The following is an 18,419-nucleotide window of genomic DNA, read 5'->3' as shown; positions in this document are numbered from 1 at the left end:
TGCTGTCCGAAGGGCAGGAGGGTGGTGGAGGAGCCATCCCCCCCCCTACCCAGGACAGAGGTGTGGGGTGTGAACGCAGCGTTTCCCACAGCACCCTCTCCTGACACTGGTACGAACTGGGGTGTCTTGTGGAAACGGGGCCAACCTCAGATGACCCCTGGCCCACCCCAGGAGCTCCCTGGGGTCCTCCCTAGCCCTCAGAGCCCCCACACCACTCCCTGGCCCTACCACCATCCCCAGCATGTGCCCGTCCCGAGTCCTGGATCAGCGCCCATGAAATGGGTGCCTGGCCATGGTGCTAGGAGGGCAGGTCCTGCTCACAGGGCTTTGTGCTGCCGTGGGATGCTTGGGGGAGGGTTTGGGGCGGTGGGGCAGCCCCCCCAGCACACTGCGCCCCTCCAAAAGGGAGAAAAGTGCAGCACAGGTGGCCCCTGCCCAGGCAGGTAGGGGACCTGGGTGTTCCAGAAATTGTGGATCAGCGAGGAAACTTGTTGCCAATAGTCTGGGGGCAATGGGGAACCTGCTGGTGCCCTGCTCAGTGCAATGTCTTTGTCTCCCCAGACTCCACCAAGAAGCTCAAGGATGTCCTGGAGGAGTTCCACGGGGATGGCGTCCTCTCGAGGTACAACCCTGAACAGGTACGGCCCTTTTCCCTCCAGGCTGCTTGGCCATGCTGACGCAGGAAATGCTGCAGGGAGCCCATAGCTCCTCAGCTGGCTCCCCAGTCCCATCCCACTCCCTGCCACCGAGTCCCAGCACTGCAGGGACCCTTGCAAAGAGTATTTTGGGGCACCTCCTTGCCAGGCAGAGGCAGGGAGGGGGTTTACTTTCTCTAACTGCTTGCATACACTTCCCCCAGAGCAAATTATTTTGCTGTTGCCAATCCAAGGACCCGGCAGGCCCTCTACTTTGTCACACTTGCCAAAGGAAGGTCAGGGTTATTTTTTCCAAGAGGTGCTTTTTAGAGAGTCGTTCATGTGCCAGCATGACAGAGCCTTTTCAGAGGGGCCGTAATCACTAGAAACAAGGTGAAATGAGAAAACCGGCAGGTTGAATGCAGCAAGGAGGGGCAGCCGAGCTACCCGGCTATTTAAGCTCACGGTGGGGCTCCAGGATGCCGCAAAGGAGATGTCTCTGTTCTGTCCCCAAAAATGCCTCCAGCCCAGGTGGCACCAGTCCTAGCATGGCCCCAGCACACGGGCAGCCTGGGGCCCCTTTGCATCCTGCACTCCTGCAGCCTCCAGCACTGTGTGCGCAAGGCCAGGGGGTCCCAGGCAGCCCAGGGCAAATGTTTCTCCCCTTTTGTTAAACCTCCTGGCTCCTCTGGGCCTCGCCGTGGTGGTCCTTGCCCGCTGCCACCAGCGGGTGCCTGATGGGGTTCTGCGGGTGCCCAGCACTGGGGGCTGCCCCCAGGCCTGCCCCATGGAAGCTGGGTGCTGGGGAGGCAGCAGGCGCGGAGGCCGGTTTGTGGCGGAGGCCCCACACGTGGCAGCAGGGAGGGCAAGGGGCTCTGTCCCCGCCACCTGCCCTGGGCCTCCCCCACAGCCTCCCCTCCGCCCTCCCCAGCCCATCGACTACGAGGGCTTTCGCCTCTTCATGAAGACCTACCTGGAGGTGGAGGTGCCCGAGGAGCTTTGCCAGCACCTCTTCACGTCCTTCAAGCGGAAGATATGCCAGGCGTCCCCCGAGGCCCAGCGCCAGAGCCCCGGCATCCCTCAGTTCGGTGCACTTGGTGAGCCGGCTCTGCCCCTGCTGCTGGGTGCCCAGGGGGGCGACACCGTTCCTGTGGTGGCACAGGGGCAGGGGCCATGGTGGGGACACAGGGTCCAGCCCCAGCAGGGCTGCCACAGCCTGGATCCTTGCCATCAGCTCCCCCCAGCCCTGCTCTGCACCACGAAGGACGGGGCTTATCCCCAGGATCGGGGACCCAGGGGGCTTCATGGCACTTATTTCTCCACTTCTCCACGGGTTCAGAGCCAAAGTCACTTGATGCTGGCATCTCCATCCAGACCGAGGTGGCCTGTGCCCCTGTCACAGGTACCGATGCTGGTGGCCACGAGGTGTGCAGCCGTGGAGAGTGGGGTCGCTGGCTGGGGGGCTGAGCACCCGACCCGATGGCTCTGTCCCCTGCCTGGTGGATTTGCAGCGTGTGGAGACATCTGCTGAAAGCTATTTAAACTGCAAAAACGATAAAAGAGCCTCCTCTGGTGCATGCAAAGGACGTGTCAGCCCCCTGCACAGCGGTGGTCCTTCCCCCAGGGATGTGGTGGGAGCCACCAGCCGTGCCGGAGGGTGGGGGGCAGCTGTGGTGCAGGACCCCCATTGAGCCCCAGGCCAGGATGCCAGCCCACTTGTGGGCAAGCAAAGAGGACGCGGTGGCTAGCGGCTGGCAGCTGGGTGGGCAGGGGGCTCCTGGAGGACAGGGCTAGCGGGGGAGGCAGACAAGTTCCCCACGCCCATGGGGATCCATCCTTTTTGCAGGGATCAACGGGAAAACGCTGCTGAGTGCCCTTGGGCGGCATGCGGCTGAGCCCAAGGGCTGCCACAGCAGCACGGCCGAGCCACAGCCGGCGTCCCTGAGCCCGGCATCCATCGCCAACGCCTCACCCAGCTGGTCCCGGTCATCCTCCCAGAAGTCCACCACTGGCACCCCCTCTGCTCATAACTCCTCAGGGTCTTCAAAGGTCTCCTCAGGTTCCCTGCTCAGCCCACAGTCTCCAGGTGAGCTCGGCCAGGGCTGCGCAGGGGATGGGTGGCAGGGTGGCTCCCACGGGATCCCCACGCTGCTGGTGGTGTCCCCATGGCAGCGGCAGTGACTTTCCCAACCAGGCGGCTCCCCAGGGCCTCAATACCTTTGCTTCACACACCAATGCCACCGGTCCTGAGCCACAGAGCCGCTGCCACTCAATGTCTTAATTACCTGGCAGCAGTTCCTAGGGAGAGAGGTGTTAACGAAGTGACTCACTGCTGCACCGGGAGCGAGCGTCCATCTGCTGCAGGTGACACTGGCAGCGCCAGCATGGGTTGTCCCCTTCCCTGGGGACAGGTGTCATCACTCAGCCCCGTGTCCCTCCATGCCACCCGAGTCCTGCAGAGCACCCTGGAGAATCCCGCAGCCCCCTCCTGAATGTGCAGCCCTAATTCTCTCCCCTCCCTCCCTGCCTGCAGGCTCGAGGAGCTCGGAGAAGAGGTTGCCCTTCAGCCTCCGGAAAAGCCACAGTGCCCTGAAAGCTGCTCCCCCGCACCCCCCAGCCTCCCTGGCTCAGGTGGTCTACTTGAAGGACATCGTCTGCTACCTGTCCCTGCTGGAGAGGGGACGGGCGGAGGACAAGCTCGAATGTAAGTGGGACCCCGGGGGCTGCAGGCTGCCAGTTACTGGGTGAACTGGGAGGAACTGGGGGGGACTGGTTCCTGGAGGAGATGCAAGGGCCAGACACACTGCATCCTCCTCTCCCATCACCTCTGCCCCAGGCCAGGCCATGGCAAAGATGAGGCCACAGGATGTTTTCCCAAAAAAGAGCAATATTTCAAAGAGGGAGAAAGTGAAGTGCTGGTATTTGCTGCTGATCACACCGACGGATTGTTTCAGACGTGGCGTTGTAATTAACTGATGAAGGCATGGCCAACAGCCACTGCAGGGTGGGCTGCACAACACGCGCTCCGCTGGGGATTGGAGCTAGGCTGGCTGCAAGCCTGCGGGGCTGCAGGGCTGGAGAACAAATGCGGGGCTAGAATTAAACCCTTGTGATCCCTGCTTTTGTCCACCACCACCACCCCAGTTTTATTCCCTGGTATTCCCTGGGTTAATGCCACCATGGGGCACCTGGGGACCTGACAGCAGGTATTTGGAAACTTTGGAAACTTTAACTGGGCGTGAAGGTTGTCCCAGGTGGGACCAGCATGGGCTGGTGATGGCTGTGGGCACTGAGGGATGCTGAGCAGGGTCCGGCCGTGACCCTTCCCACCAGGATCCCGGAGGAAGGCATGGGCACAGGCTGCAGCAGCCCCACGGGTAGATATGTGGCCTGGCATACATTTATCTTTCCCTCTTGTTGGAAATTCAGACCCTTCCCCAAGGAAAAGAAGGGGAAGAAGCACGCAGTATGAGGCACCAGGGCGTGGGGGGCCATGGGCCAGGTCCAACCTGCAACGGCTTTTCTTCTCCCTTCAGTTATGTTTCGCCTCTATGACACCGATGGGAATGGCATCCTGGACAGCTCGGTAAGCCTGAGGGGAGAAGCCTGGGGTGATGCAGGATGTCCTCTCCATGGGTGCAGGTGGGCTGGTGCAGGGCAGGCTAGTGGCACAGAGGATGAAGGCAGGGTGAGTCGGGGAATGGGACAGGACAGGACAGAATACAATTCAATACAATTCAATACAATTCAGTACAATCATTAGGGTTGGAAAAGCCCTCCAAGATCATCTGGTCCAAGCACCCCCCTACCACCAATGTCACCCACTGAACCATGTCCCCAAGCACCACGTCCAACCTTGCCTTGAACACCCCCAGGGACGGTGACGCCACCACCTCCCTGGACAACCCGTCCCAATGCCTGACTGCTCTTTCTGAGAAGAAATGTCTCCTCATTTCCAACCTGAACCTCCCCTGGCACAGCTTGAGGCCATTCCCTCTGGTCCTACCACCAGTTACCTGTGAGAAGAGGCCGACCCCCAGCTCCCCACAGCTTCCTTTCAGGCAGTGGCAGAGAGCAATGAGGTCTCCCTGAGCCTCCTCTTCTCCAGACCAAACACCCCCAGCTCCCTCAGCCGCTCCTCACAGGACTTGTGTCCCAGGCCCTTCCCCAGCTTCATAGCCCTGCTCTGGACACGCTCCAGGGCCTCGACGTCCTTCTTGTAGTGAGGGGCCCAAAGTCACAGAGCATGCTCCTGCTTTGCAGCATCTGGCAGCAGCTAAAAATAATTCACCCATGGCCAATTCTGGTTCCAAGTCAGGTGCCTGTATTTGAGAAAAGGAATTTTAGTGCACAGGGAAGAAAAAAAGAACAACAACAACAGCATAAGTGACGTTTTCTCTGTTTTCTGTGGGTATTTCCCTTGAAACCCCTTGTTCTGCCAGGGTGGTTTTTCCAATAGATAACCCAGTGCAGTTTTTGGGGTGGGTTCTCTGAGCAAAAAGCGGTTCGGTTCCCCGCTGAGAGCTGGGGTGCTGCCAGCCTGCGGCTTGCGTGGGCTTGTGCCCAGGGCAGCCTTGGGCGCCTTAGAGCCTCCAAGGCCTGCAGCTGCCCCTCACCTCCCAGCGTGGCCATGTCTCCGTGCACAGGAGCTGGATCGTATCATCAACCAGATGGTGCACGTGGCCGAGTACCTGGAGTGGGACTCCACCGAGCTGAAGCCTGTGAGTGCCCAGCTGGGGCCTGGGGGGACTCGGGGCCAGGCACCACACCGCTGTGCCAACGCCTCTCCCCGTCCTGCAGATCCTGAAGGAAATGATGGAGGAGATCGACTACGACCATGACGGGAACGTGACACTGGAGGAGTGGATCCGGGGCGGCATGACCACCATCCCCTTGCTGGTCCTGCTGGGCATGGAGACGGTGAGGCTCACTCTCATGCTGCTGCCGGGCCCTCTCAGAGGACCTGGAGGAGGCCGCCGTGTAGAGCGAGGCCGCAGCGCCAGGAGCCACGGGAGGGCAGCCTCCCCTCAGCAGCCCACATGGGCCTGGCTTTGCTCCACACCATCGCAGTGTGCTCCATTTCCACACGTTTAACCCAGGAGACGAGCTCCCAAAAAAATGCCAGGTCCCTCTGCTGGGGCGGGATCCCAAGAGCAGAGTTCAGGTGGTTTCCACCCTCTTTATTTCCCTTTCCTGTTTTTTCATCCTACCAAGCTTCATGTCTTCAAGGTGCATCCAAGTCCCCAGACACCTTATGATAGTTTGCAGGGAAAGTTTGGGCTTTTTGCCAGTTCTGGGGTTTGCTTTCTATGGAGACGCGAGCGGGCAGATTTTCAGGCAGGAAAACTCAAGCCACCAGGGAATTTTAAGTGGGAGATTTTCAGGCAGGAAAACTCAGCCCACTTAAGTGGGTACTGGGAAGTATTTGTGCCCAGATTTAAGAGACGTGCTCATCCAGCGAGGGTTTCAGCTGGCTTTATTTGCTCTCCCTGCTCAGCAAGCAGTTTTGCATGGCAAATAAAGTAAAGACGACGTGAAGCTGCTTGCAGGGAGCCGGTATCTGGTGGGGGTGATGTGGTGACAGGCACGTGGTGGCAGTGCCCTGGCCCCAGATGTGGCATCACCTGCAAAGTGTCCCCACTGCCAGGCCAGGAGCTGAATGTCCCTGGGGAGATGTGCCCAGCACCGGGGGCAGCATGAGTGTGGGGGGGACACCAGGGAGGGAAAGGGAGCAGGGAATGACCCCCACACACACTCTGCCCTGTTGCCCTGCAGAATGTGAAGGACGACGGGCAGCACGCTTGGAGGCTGAAGCACTTCAAGAAGCCTGCCTACTGCAACTTCTGCCGCACCATGCTGCTGGGTGTCCGCAAGCAGGGCCTCTGCTGCTCCTGTAAGTCACGTCCCCAGGACCTCCCAGCACCCCATCCCTGCCGGCGCCCAGCAGGGCACTCAAGGCTCACACTCACCTCTTCCTTCCCTCCTGCCAGTCTGCAAATACACCGTCCACGAGAGGTGCGTGTCCAAAGAGATCGCCTCCTGCATCAGCACCTACGCCAAGTCCAAGAGAAACACCAATGTGAGTAGGTGGCTGGTGCACAGCACGTCTCTGGCCCTTCCATCTCCTGCCCCACGGTGTCCTGCATGTTTTGTTGTTTTGTTTTGTTTTGTTTTGTTTTCTCCCTGGGGTTTGCAGCTCTTGCACGTTCCCAACCTCGGGAGCCCCATCCCTGACATGGTTCTGCAGGGGAGCGGGTGCTTGGAGGGGGCTGGTGGCCCCGGTATGCTGCGCAGGGCAGCAGAGACCTGTTATAGCTGTGTCGGGGGGTGCTTTGGGAAGGGCAGTGCCAGCCAGCACCCCTGTGAGAAAGCCCCCCCAAATCCCAAATCCAGGAGGTAGCCACAGAGCCAGAGAGGAGGCTGGAGGGCTTGTGGCTGCCGCCTCGGCCCCCCCCCCCCCAGGTGATGCAGCACACCTGGATCGAGGGCAATTCCCCCGTCAAGTGTGACCGGTGCCACAAGAGCATCAAGTGCTACCAGGGCATCACTGGCCTGCACTGCGTCTGGTGCCAAGTCACTGTGAGTGGGCAGGGGCAGGCGGGCTGGTGGGCTGCACCATGATGCCACCTCCGTGACGCCGCTCCCTGCCTCCCAGCTTCACAACAAATGCGCCTCTCACGTGAAGCCAGAATGCGACGGGGGCCCGCTGCGGGACCACATCCTGCTGCCTTCCTACATCTGCCCGGCGGTCCTGGTATGTGGCCACCTGGCCCCACGGCCCCGCGCCCAGCCCGCTGCCCTGTCCCCACGGCCTCCCCACCCACCCCTCACCTCGTCCACCAGGACCGGCAGTCCCACTGTCGGAGGTCTGAGAGCGACTCCCCGGCTGGCACCAGCCCCGAGGACAGCCAGAGCTTCAAGTTCAATGCTACCACGGCGGATGGGCAAGGTCTGCAGGTAGGGTCCACCACCGGGCCACGGCCAGCCCTGCCGGGCCAGCCCCCACGGGGGCCAGGTGTTTGCAGCCTTCGTGCTTTCTTTCTGCCTCACAGATCAGCCCCAGGCCCGGGACGCACCCCCTGCTGGTGTTTGTGAACCCCAAGAGCGGAGGAAGGCAAGGGGAGCGGTAGGTGTGCCCCTGTCTGGGGACAGCATCCCTCCCTGGCCCCACCGCTGGGGTCTGTGTCCCATCAGGATGCCCCAGCCGCCAGATGTGGACTCTCCTCCGTGGCATCCCTCACTCTCTCTCTTTCCCCAGGGTCCTCCGAAAGTTTCACTACCTGCTCAACCCGCGGCAGGTGTACAACCTGGACCGTGGCGGGCCCACTCCCGGGTACGGAGGTGCTGCAGCCACCAGCAGCCGCCCCAACCCCCCCCCGCCCCCCCCCGCCCTGCTCCGTGACCGCCTTTCTCTCTTCGCCCCATCCAGGCTGAGCTTTTTCCGGGACACTCCAGATTTCCGCATCCTGGCCTGCGGAGGGGATGGCACCGTGGGCTGGATCCTGGACTGCATAGGTTAGCAAGCAGCAGGGACACCATCTGATACATAGCCTGGCTCCTGCAGAGCATCCGTCCCCGTATCCCCCGCAAGAGCTGTGCCTGGGTCCTGCCACCTCAAACAGCCCCTGGGCTCTGCTGGCATGAGGAGGGACATCGAGAGGAGCAGGGAACAAGCCCAGCCTGGGTGCTGCCCCTCCAGCGCTGCCCCAGACCTCTTTCTCCTTGCTCTGCAGACAAGGCGAACCTGCTGAAGCACCCGCCGGTGGCTGTGCTGCCCCTGGGGACAGGCAATGACTTGGCCAGGTGCCTGCGCTGGGGAGGAGGTGAGGCTGTGTGAGCATTGCCCTGGAGGGGATTCAGCCCAGGGGTGCCCCCGCATGTGCCCATGGGGTGCCATCCCAGGGCAGCACCTCGCTGGTGCTCCCCCACCAGCTCCAGAGCCATGCAGCATGGCTCTGCTCCCCTTCGCCCTCCTCCATCCTCCTCCAAGGCCTCTTCTGTCCCGTCCAGGCTACGAAGGAGGCAGCCTGATGAAGGTCTTGAAGGACATCGAGCACAGCACTGAGGTGATGCTCGACCGCTGGCAGATAGATGTGATTCCCAGCGACAAGGAGGCCAACGGAGACCCTGTCCCCTACAGCATCATCAACAACTACTTCTCTATTGGGGTGGTGAGTAGCAGGGCCATGCGAACGAGGCTGGCCAGAGCAGGAGCCCAGCAGAGCGCCCCGGCACAGCCACAGCCCCCAACCTGCCTGGATCAGGGCTTTTGGGGTGATCCCGCCGCCCCTGGGAAATGCTCCTCATCTGGAGCGAGGCAGCCCAGGATGCCAGTTCCCACCACCTGTACCCCCCTACTCAACCCCAAAAAGCTCTGAGGCAGCTAAAAACCCCTCTGGTGCTTTGCTGCCCAGGTAGGGGCCCGGGGGAGCCACCGCCGGGTTGCCTGTGTGAGGGCACTGCTGGACCCAGGCTCCTCGCTGCGCCCAAAGGGACGGGAGTGCCATGCTCCCCAGAGCCCTGTGCCATCGTGGCCAGTCCCCAAAAGCCAAGCTGAGCACAACGTGGGAAAGCAGGAGCAGGGAGCAGGCATGAGCTTCCCATCGCCTCCTCCGCTCCTGGTGCCGGGTGGTGGGCAGGGAGGCTTTGGGTTGCAAATGGCCCCCGCGCTGGGTTCAACCTTGGGCTTCCCCGCATCCCCCCGCCCTCTCTTGGCAGCATTTCTACTTGGAGGCTCCATGAGGAGGGACGGAGGCCAAGTGTGCTAATTGTGCCTTGCTTAACGAGCCCATTCAAAGCTCTCTGAGCAGCCCTGGCTGAGGCTGCCGTCTCAGTTACATGGGAAGCGCCCGCAGAGGTCCTGAGCCCCTCTAACAAGCCGCCACCTCATGCGCTTCCAAGGCCCACGTGTGGCTCTGCAGCAGTGGTGGGCATTCCTTGTACACCCCCAAAATGGTGCCCGCTAGCCTCGGGAGCCTCATCCCAAAGCCAGGCCCCTTTGTCCTGCTGGAGCGGTGCCCGGCTCCATGCCGGGGCTGCACGGCCTCGGGTGGTGCGACTGGGGCTGCCCTGCAGAGAGCCACGTGCTGGGGGCAAAGCGCCGAGCTCCTGCATCCCATTGCGCACACGGGGAGGGGGGGGGCTCTATTTCCCAGCCCTCTCACTACCGTGCCATGGGTATCTCTGCCCTCCTCTCTGTGCAGGATGCCTCCATTGCCCACCGCTTCCACGTCATGCGAGAAAAGCACCCTGAGAAATTCAACAGCAGGTAAGCGCTGCCCGGCTGCCCTGCCACCATCGTGGGGCTGCCCGGTGTCCCCCAGCGCTGAGGGGACGTGCTGGAGCCCCCTCCCCTTCCACCACCACCATGGGCAGGCTCCTCTCGCCCCTCTCCCCGTGGAACGGGGCAGTTCACATGGCAGGCTGCTCCAACTTGGCAGCGCGTCCACTTGCGTTCATAACGCTTTGTAATTAGCGAGGAATTCTGGACCAGCAGGAGCAAGCCGTGCGGCGAGGGCAGGGCAGGGAGCAGGTCACGGCTAGCCATGGTCCTGCCAGAGCTTCGCAGAAATGGTTCCACTGGGGGAGGCCAGGGGAGGCCGGGGTGGCTCATGTCCCCATCATGGTGGCTCCAGAAAGGGTCTTGCAGCCCCTCTCGCTTCTGGCTGCGGGGCGGGGGCGAGCTGGCACCCCCAAGAAGGTTGCTCACGCTGCTCCTTGCACCCCAGGATGAAGAACAAGCTGTGGTACTTCGAGTTCGGCACGTCAGAAACTTTCGCCGCCACCTGCAAGAAGCTCCACGACTACGTCGAGGTGGAGGTGAGTTTCCAGGAAGATGGGGCATTTCGGGAGGTTTCGCCGAGGTCTCTCAGTTGGTGTCTTTGGAGCTTCGGGGATAGGGTGCCAGGACAGCTCTGACACCCCGGGGTGGTGGCAGGACCTCGGTGTCCCCCTGTGGGACAGGTGTGTACAGCGCCCAAACCTCTGCAGCCCCTGCAGCCAGGCTGATAATGACCAAACTAATTAATTAATCAAATAATTCATCATTAAATTATCAAAGAGCAGGAGCAAGAGTTCCCGATTGTCCAAGCTGAAGCGTCCCACAGACCTGCCACCCACCTCAGCAGCCCCCTGTGCTGAGTCCCCTTGTCCCCTGCCCTCTTTGCTGGCACGCCGAGGGAGCAGCCCTCAGTGCTCCCGTGGGATGTGCTCAGCGGCAGCGTGTTGGGGAGGGTCTCCAGGGGCCGGGCACATCCAGGGAAGAATTTTGTTAAAGTCTGTGCGTCGGTGAGGCAGCCGCTCTTCAAACACAGCCCCACATCTCCAGCGAGGAGCTCGCTGCAAGGCCAGCCAGCTGCAGGCAGAAGAATAGCCCTGTATTTTTCCCCTTCCAGCTGAATTTGAGAGTGTGCCTGGAATATTCTCTCTGTAAACTCCGTGTCTGCTCACAGCCGTCTTTGGATTACATGGAAACAGCCTTTAATTAGAGGAGGGAGGAGGGACCGCTGCGTGCCAGCGGTTGCTAAGAGCTCTGTCATTTTGCAGTTTGCATTGGTGGGGTTTGTGCTGGGCTTTGCTGCAAACTTCCGGCTCGCCTTATCTCTGCATAAATGCCCCCTTTTAGAACTGATTCTTGAGGGCTACTGAAAAAAAAAAACAAAAAACAACAAAACAAAACAAAACAAACCACAACTGTTGCTGTTGTGGGTCTGGCCGTGCTGCACACGGAGCTGTTAGTGAGTGCAGCGTGGGCATCCCGGACGGCCAGGAGAGCTGCCGAGTGTGAGGAGCGTGTGAAGAGAGGTTTTGAAGCCTGTGTCTACACGGGAAGCTCCAGCCCCTCCTAAGTCCTTCAGAGCTCCAGCTCTGCCCTCCAGATGAGACGGGGCAGGAGCTCCTGCCCTGCACTGCCCCATCAGCTGCTACCGCCATGCATGCGGCTGCCTGGGAGGGTGAGACCCCAGCCCCAGGGCCAGGGGCTGCTGTAGGATGCCCCTGGTGCCTCTGCCGTGCCGGCAGGAAAGCGTTAACCCGGCAGCTTTTTAAGTTGAAAGTAGCAGCAGCCCGTCCTCCCTCCAGCTCCGAGGCAACTGTCATCCGTGCAGAGAAATGGCAGTTTTGTTTTGGAAATTGGCACTCGCTGCGGTACAGCTCCTGGAAATGAATTTGCTTTTTCCCCAGCTGCAAATTTCTACTTCCAGCGTCGCTGCCAGCACGCCGTCAGCTGCCCCAGCTCAAAGAGCCCATTGTAGCACGCTGGCATGCAAACAGAGGAGGGCTGCAGAGGGAGAAACTGCTTCTGCTCGCCGGCCCAGCGCCAGGGTGCGGGTGTGCGGCAGCGTGCCCGTGCCCGCAGCCCCACGGGACTGCACCCGTGGAGGTGCCTGTGCCATCCCCCAAGTCCTGCGATGGACTCGTGGAGGTGCCACTGCAGACGGGGTGCTCAAAGCCCCCGGGAATTAACGCCTGGGGTCGGGGAGGGGGCGAGGCTCTGCCCGGCCGGAGCACGGAGTGCGTCGTCCGCAGCGCTGCGAGGAATCATGGAGCGCTTGCTCAGCATCTGCTGCTCGAGGCACGAGTCCCACACATCGTGGTGTTATTAAAATGTGTTGGGAAATAAGTGAAACCCAGCCTCTGAGTGACATTTTTTTGCAAACCAGGAGATGATTCCTGCCTTTTGCTTTCACGGCAAGGCTAAAAATAAGATCACTGACTCGAGGGGAGGCAGAGGAGATCTGAACAAACAGAGATGCTCCCTTGTGTATGCGCCCATCTCTGCCGGCCAGCAAGCTCAGCTACTGAGGAGTGCTTATAGAAAGTGTATTAAAAATAAGCTTGAAGCCTTCCCTCAGCTCAAGCAAAACAACAGGAGTCAAAGCAGCACCGGGGTTTTATCAGCCAACTCACATTTCTCTTGGCAAAGCAACACAGGGAGCAGAAATTCCTTCACATCACCAAAATGCAGGGAAAAATGTGCCGGTGTTTGCTGAAGTGTAGCCTAGCAGGTAGGGAGCAGATGCTTGGAAAGAAATACAGATGCTTCAAGGAAAATACAGATGCTGTAGCAAAAATGGAGTTGAAAGTGAGAGACGGCTGCTTCCTACGGCAGTCCTGACTTCAGAGGGATGCAGACAGAAGAGCTCTTGTTTCTTCAGACCTAAGGCTCCATCCTTCCTGGTGGAGGACGAGGTAAATGCCATGTGCTGGGCGTCCTGAACAGACGACCTGCAGTGAAGGGCTGCGTTGCCACATCTGCTGCCCCCAGCTGTGCAGGGCAGCCACAGCCACCAGATATTTCACCCTTTTTAGGGTGCTTTCAAATCCATCAGTCTTGCCGTGTGAGCGTGAAGTGCCAGACACAGGCCTGTGCACCAAAACCTGACATTTTTCCTCTGTCACCTTTCTTGTAATTCCCCCCGGAGTCATTTCTAGTTTCTGACAAGGCGAACTGTTTGGAGCTAGCCTTGGGGCAGCCACACTCTGGGGTTTGCAGAGCTCGGGTGGAGCAGGGGGAAGGGGAAGGCTGGTGCTGGAGAAGCTCACGAGGTTTTTGTGGGGCCGGGCTGGGCTGGTGCTACTTGATCAGCTGTCTTGTGTCTGGCAGTGTGACGGGACCCTGCTGGACCTGAGCACCACTTCCCTGGAGGGCATCGCTGTCCTCAACATCCCGAGCATGTACGGCGGCTCCAACCTCTGGGGCGAGACCAAGAAGCAGCGCGGCTACAACCGGGTGAGCAAGAAGGCGCCAGAGAAGCTGCACGCCACGGTGGTCACCGACGCCAAGGAGCTCAAGTTCTGTGCGCAGGGTGAGCGGGGGTGCCCAGGGAGGGGTCCCTGCGAGCTGGGGAGGGCAGGGGGCTCTGCCCACCCCGGCCTCACATCTCCAGGGCCACTGGTGCCGAGGAGGGCAGGAAGCTGCAGAATTGGCACAAAAGGATTTTTTTTTAAGCTTTCCTCTGCCACAGTGCCATCAGCCTGGCTGGCTTCTTGCAGGAGCAGCTCATTAGCTGCGAGCTCCAGCTCCTGGAGCCAGGACACCTGCAAGTGGCAGAGGGAAAAAAGCAGCCCTGCAGTCCCCGGAGGCACCGTGCCCCCCTCATACCCCTGCCCAGCACCGTGCCTGTGCCCTGGCCAGCGTCTTGCAGCTTCTGCCTTGTTACACCCAGCACCAATGTGCAAAGGGCTGGCGGGGGGCTGGTGCTGGGACCCGGGTGCTGTTTCAGGCAGGGAGACTTACACTCTCAAGATTTTGTGGGAGCTGCCTGCCCGACACGGGGCACTGAGCCTATCGGCCAGGGGGGCTCGGGTGAGCTTGGGGGGATGGGTTGTGTGCGGGAGCCCTCAGGCTGCCCATGAATGAAAGCCAGACGGGTTCAGGCTGGAGAGCTCAGACTCGGACGGTTTCCTGGGCCGGAGGCAGCCTGCCAAACCCGTGGGACAAAGCAGGAGCTTTGCTGCAGGCTCTGCTCTGGAGCCAGACCCGGTATTTTGCTGCTGTAGGCAGATGGCTGACTGTGCCCTCCTCCGGCCAGCGCTGCCTGCTCACAGTCCAGCTCCAGAGGGGGGCTTTTTGGCACTGGGCTTGATGTTAAATCACTTTAAAAAAAAAACGAGCACGCTCTCACTAGCCACCTGGGGAGCATCCCGGGGAGGGGGGCGGGGGTGGTGCTGCCCCAGGGCCCCACCATCAGCCAAACAGGCGCAGAGGGGATGCCCCAAGCGGGGATGCAGGGATGTGACGGCTCGGCCCCAACTCATGCCCCTCTCTTGCAGACCTCAGCGACCACCTGCTGGAGGTGGTAGGGCTGGAGGGCGCGATGGAGATGGGGCAGATCTACACGGGGCTGAAGAGCGCAGGAAGGAGGTTGGCCCAGTGCTCGTCTGTCACCATCAGGTATTTGTCCCTGTCCCGGCAGAGCGCCCAGCAGGCAGCAAAAGCTGGCACCTGCGTGACCCTGCGCTCCCTCTTGCAGGACCTCCAAGCTGCTGCCCATGCAGGTGGATGGTGAGCCCTGGATGCAGCCCCCCTGCACCGTGAGTCCCTGGGGAAGGGGCAGAGGGGCTGGGGGTGGCTCAGCTCCTGGGGCTTGGTGCAGGGAGGCTCCGTGCCCCTGCTCCTGGGTGCTGAGCTGCTCCCTCTCGGGCTGGCTGGGGTTGCTCCGTGGCGCCCCCGAGCCGGGGGATGCTCGGTGCCCAGCCAGAGCATGACTCACCCCTCAGCTGGTTGGGAGCTGCTCGCCGATCTGTGCTCTTTGTTTATTTTTAGGTCAAAATTACACATAAAAGCCAAGTGCCAATGCTGCTGGGCCCTCCCCAGAAGAGCAGCTTCTTTTTCCTGAAGAGGAGAAACCGAACTCGAGACTAACCCATGCTCAAGGAGCTGCAGTCCAGAGGCACCCGGATGTCCCAGGCCTCCCGCGGGCTGGCAACCTTCATCTCCGCGCCTCTCCTGACCCCTCTCTCTGCTTTGGAAACGCCGCCTTGGAAAGCAGACCCAGGCTGCAAGGGGCAGGAGGGGCTCCTGCTCACCCCCAGCCCCCATGCCACGGTGGGGGGACGAAGCCACCCCAGCCCCGTGGGGATGCTTTGCCCTGGGAAGGGCTCTGCGGCTCCTTCCCAGCCACCGCGGGTGTTTTCCACAGCCGGGAGCGGAGCGATGGGCACCGGCAGCCGGGCGTGCAAGGAGCGCGTTCGCTGGAGCAGCGTTAGGACTGTGTTGTTTTGTTTTTTTTTTTCCCTTAATTTAAATAACTGCCCCCTTCCTCCTGCAGAACTGCAAACGAACGTGCTCCTGAGAAAAAAGCCAAGCTTCACTTATTTATTTGTAACCCTCTCGAAGGACACTTGGTGTTTTGCTGCACTGGCTTTCTGTCCACCAGACCTGCGCATCCGAGAAGTTATTTATTTTCATAGCCCAGGGGAGATGGCATCCTGACCCTTGCTTCCGTCGCTGCCACCAGAGCAGGCTTTCCATGCCTTCGGCTAGCTTTTCTGGGTTGTTTTGAAGCAGATGCAAATGCGGTGTTCGCTCTCAGCCCTGGAAGCTGCTTTGGAGCCCACAGCCTGTGGGGCAGGTTGTGCGGGGATAGACCTCATTTGGGACCTGGGATGAGCCCAGGGCAGAGAGAAGGAGCAGGCGTTGGGGTGTGGGAATGGCCAGGAGGGATCCCCTGGGGAGCTGCCAGCCCCCAGCAAACCCCAGCTCCGGGCTGGACTTTGCATCTGGGTTTGTATTTCTGTATTTATTTAACACACTTGGGGCAGGGGGGAGGCTCCAGGAGTCGCTTCCCTTTTATGAGGTGAGGTTGGACACGAATGCCACCCCCTTTCTTGCTGACCGTCCTGCCAGTGCCCTGGCATAGGCTGCATCCATGGTGCCTCCTGCCTCGCTCGGGGTGGCTCAGCGGGGAGCTTCCCATTGCCCCAAACCTCCCACTTGGAAGTGTCCCCTTTTTGCACGTCCCCAGCTGCTTTGCCAGGACAGTGCCCTCCCAGTGGGGACCAATGCTGGGTCCAACACTTGGACACTGCTGCGTTGCTGCAAGGAGCAGCGGGAACAGCTGGCCCTTGGTTTTGTCACAGCCACATCTCTCCCTGGGCCACCCCAAAGCCAAGGACGCAGACCTGAGGCCCAGCTCTTCTCCCAGAACGCAATGGGGACCAGACAGGGGACACGGCCATGGAGGATGCCATGGTCTGGGTGCATTCCCTGGCTCACAGTGGCAGGACCAAAGCCCAGGAAGGCTTGCTGCTTCACCTGTAGGCACCAGCTGCCCTGCACAGCGGAGCGTGGCTCCCCAAATCAGCCTCCCCTTCCCAGCAGCTCCCCCAGGCCTGGTGGGGTGCCCTGCTCTGCTGCCATCGTTAAGTTTCAGAGTTAACAGCGAGCTGAAAGGGAGTCGTTCGTCATCCTCCTCGGGTACAGATGCGGTGGCTGCAGGTCCCGTGCAAGCCCCTGGGTAGGAAGCGATGTCCAAGGGCAGCAGCCAGCGCACACGAGCGTGTCCCCCGCAGCTTGTAAATGTGCTCCCCCCCCTGTAGCCAGGGCGGCCGTTAATGAGTAGCCAGGTGGCAGTGTACGGGATGCGCGCCAAAATAAACCCCAGTTCTCTTGAAAGTGAAGCCTCCATTTCTCCATGCCCCTCCTTGATGTTATCTGGGAATCTCAACACTGGCATCTGGGGAGGATTAAATCAAAAAACAACAGAAAAAAAAAAAAAAAAGAAGAAAAAAAGAAGAAAAAAAAAAAACACCAAAACCTCCGCCGGCAGCCTGGGCAACGGGCGGGCCCTGCTTGGTGTGCTGATGTGAGATCAGGGGCATTTGTAGAAGCAGATTTGGCTCCTTTTCCCTGCCCGCTTGGTCTGGACCTGTTTATGCCGTGGCTATGTGCCTGGAGGAGAGCAGCAGGTTTTTTCTCTGCAGACCTGATCCTTGCACCCGGTCCCGCTTCGCTGGGCTCATGCTCTGGGCAAAGAGCAGCACGCGGGCCGTCTGCTGGGCTCTTTTGCTGGCGGTGGCAGCGGAGCTGAGGCAGCGGTGCTCTTTTGGCTCCTGTGTCCCACAGGACACGATGAGCCTCCTGTGTCACTGCGATGGTGACGAACCAGCACCGGTCTGCCAGGGCTCTGCTGGGGACGACCTCTCCTGGTGGCAGCGAGGCGGTCCCCAAGGGGGCATCTGCCCCACAGCAGTGCTCCTGGGGTGTGCCTGAGCCCCAAGCCTGCCACCTCCTCCACAGGACGATGGCTTGGGTCTGCTCCCACTGCCATGCCAAGGACATGAAGCAATGGGGCCAGTGGCTGACCAGTGCCTGAGGCCAGCAGCACAAAGGTCTGCCCCTGGGGGCCCCGCAGGAACGGGGGCAGCAGCCCGCCTGTGGCAGCGCAGAGGAGGAACACACTGCTTGGCCCTTCGGGCCCCCAAACCCTCTGTCCCCCTCAGTGTCACCCCCATTGGTACCCCAAAGGCTGCAGGACACAGTGGGGTCCCTGCCCTCCCCCAGGGGAGCTCCAGCCCTGGGCTCCCACCACATCCGCAGCCCGCATGGAAGTAGCGTGGTGCTCGTAGCGGTGTGCGTGTTGCCGTGTTTGCCTGGCCTGCCGCGGGCTTCTGTCCAATAAAGCTGGTGACGAAGCACTGCCCGGTCCTGAACGTCATGTCCCCGGGGCCTGGCCAAGCGTGGGGGCCCCACTTTTGGGGAAGCAAAGGGGCTGTGCCCCACTGAGGGCACCCGTGTGGCGGGATTTCCTGCGGCACGACAGAGCTGCGCAGCTGAGCTGTGTTCGTCGGGAGGTGCGATGGGCTAAATCTGGAGCCTGTGATTTGTTTTGTTGTGTTTTGTTTGTTTGTTTGTTTCCTGAGTAGGTTCTAAATTTAGCAGGCACTGGTTACCATCCCTCTCTCGATCGGGGCTGCCCCAGGGGCTTCAGCTTTTCCCAAGGCACCACGAGGAGACCCCAGGGCACCCCGGCACCTGGCCCGGCTCGGGTGCAGCCGGGAGGGAAGGGCAGGGCCAGGTGGGCCCCCAGGGTGCTCCCCCTCCACTGCAGCAGCCACCAGGGCTGCCGGGGCTCCCAGTTCTGCCCATGTCTGCCTGCCTGCGACCCGGCTCATCCCCAGCAGCACAGCGTGCCGCCTGCCTGTGCTTTCGCTGCCTGCCCGACTGCACGTCAGCTGCTGGTTTTACCAGTGGTGATTGAATCCTTCTTGCCCATACGTGGGGGAAACATGAGAGCGCCGGCTCCTGCAGAACCCCCCAGGAGCACCCCCCACACGTGTCCC

At 60.8% G+C, this 18,419-nt stretch overlaps 1 protein-coding gene across 2 annotated transcripts; it reads left to right on the top strand.

Moving 5' to 3' along the window:
* The first annotated feature begins 543 nt into the window (after positions 1-543).
* LOC118157678 (diacylglycerol kinase beta-like) lies at positions 544-15,515 on the top strand. 2 transcript variants are annotated; one of them, XM_035312102.1, is made up of 23 exons: positions 544-638; positions 1,567-1,732; positions 2,482-2,721; positions 3,169-3,339; positions 4,172-4,221; positions 5,282-5,356; positions 5,436-5,555; positions 6,411-6,528; positions 6,626-6,714; positions 7,098-7,214; positions 7,291-7,389; positions 7,479-7,592; positions 7,688-7,761; positions 7,894-7,968; positions 8,065-8,150; positions 8,369-8,458; positions 8,646-8,806; positions 9,839-9,903; positions 10,364-10,454; positions 13,240-13,441; positions 14,409-14,529; positions 14,609-14,669; positions 14,902-15,515. In XM_035312102.1, the coding sequence occupies exons 2-23, from the start codon at positions 1,597-1,599 to the stop codon at positions 14,998-15,000; spliced, it is 2,454 nt and encodes an 817-aa protein (XP_035167993.1). In that variant the 5' UTR covers positions 544-638; positions 1,567-1,596; the 3' UTR covers positions 15,001-15,515. The 2 variants fall into 2 exon arrangements, with proteins under 2 accessions (XP_035167993.1, XP_035167994.1); XM_035312103.1 differs by having other exon boundaries at positions 556-622; positions 14,902-15,000.
* Positions 15,516-18,419: the final 2,904 nt, after the last annotated feature.

The sequence above is a fragment of the Oxyura jamaicensis genome (assembly GCF_011077185.1).
Source record: "Oxyura jamaicensis isolate SHBP4307 breed ruddy duck chromosome 9 unlocalized genomic scaffold, BPBGC_Ojam_1.0 oxy9_random_OJ106420, whole genome shotgun sequence".
NCBI classification, from domain to species: Eukaryota; Metazoa; Chordata; class Aves; order Anseriformes; family Anatidae; genus Oxyura; species Oxyura jamaicensis.
The sequence above is the reverse complement of the archived record's forward strand: the minus strand, read 5'-3'. Positions and strand labels throughout refer to the sequence as shown.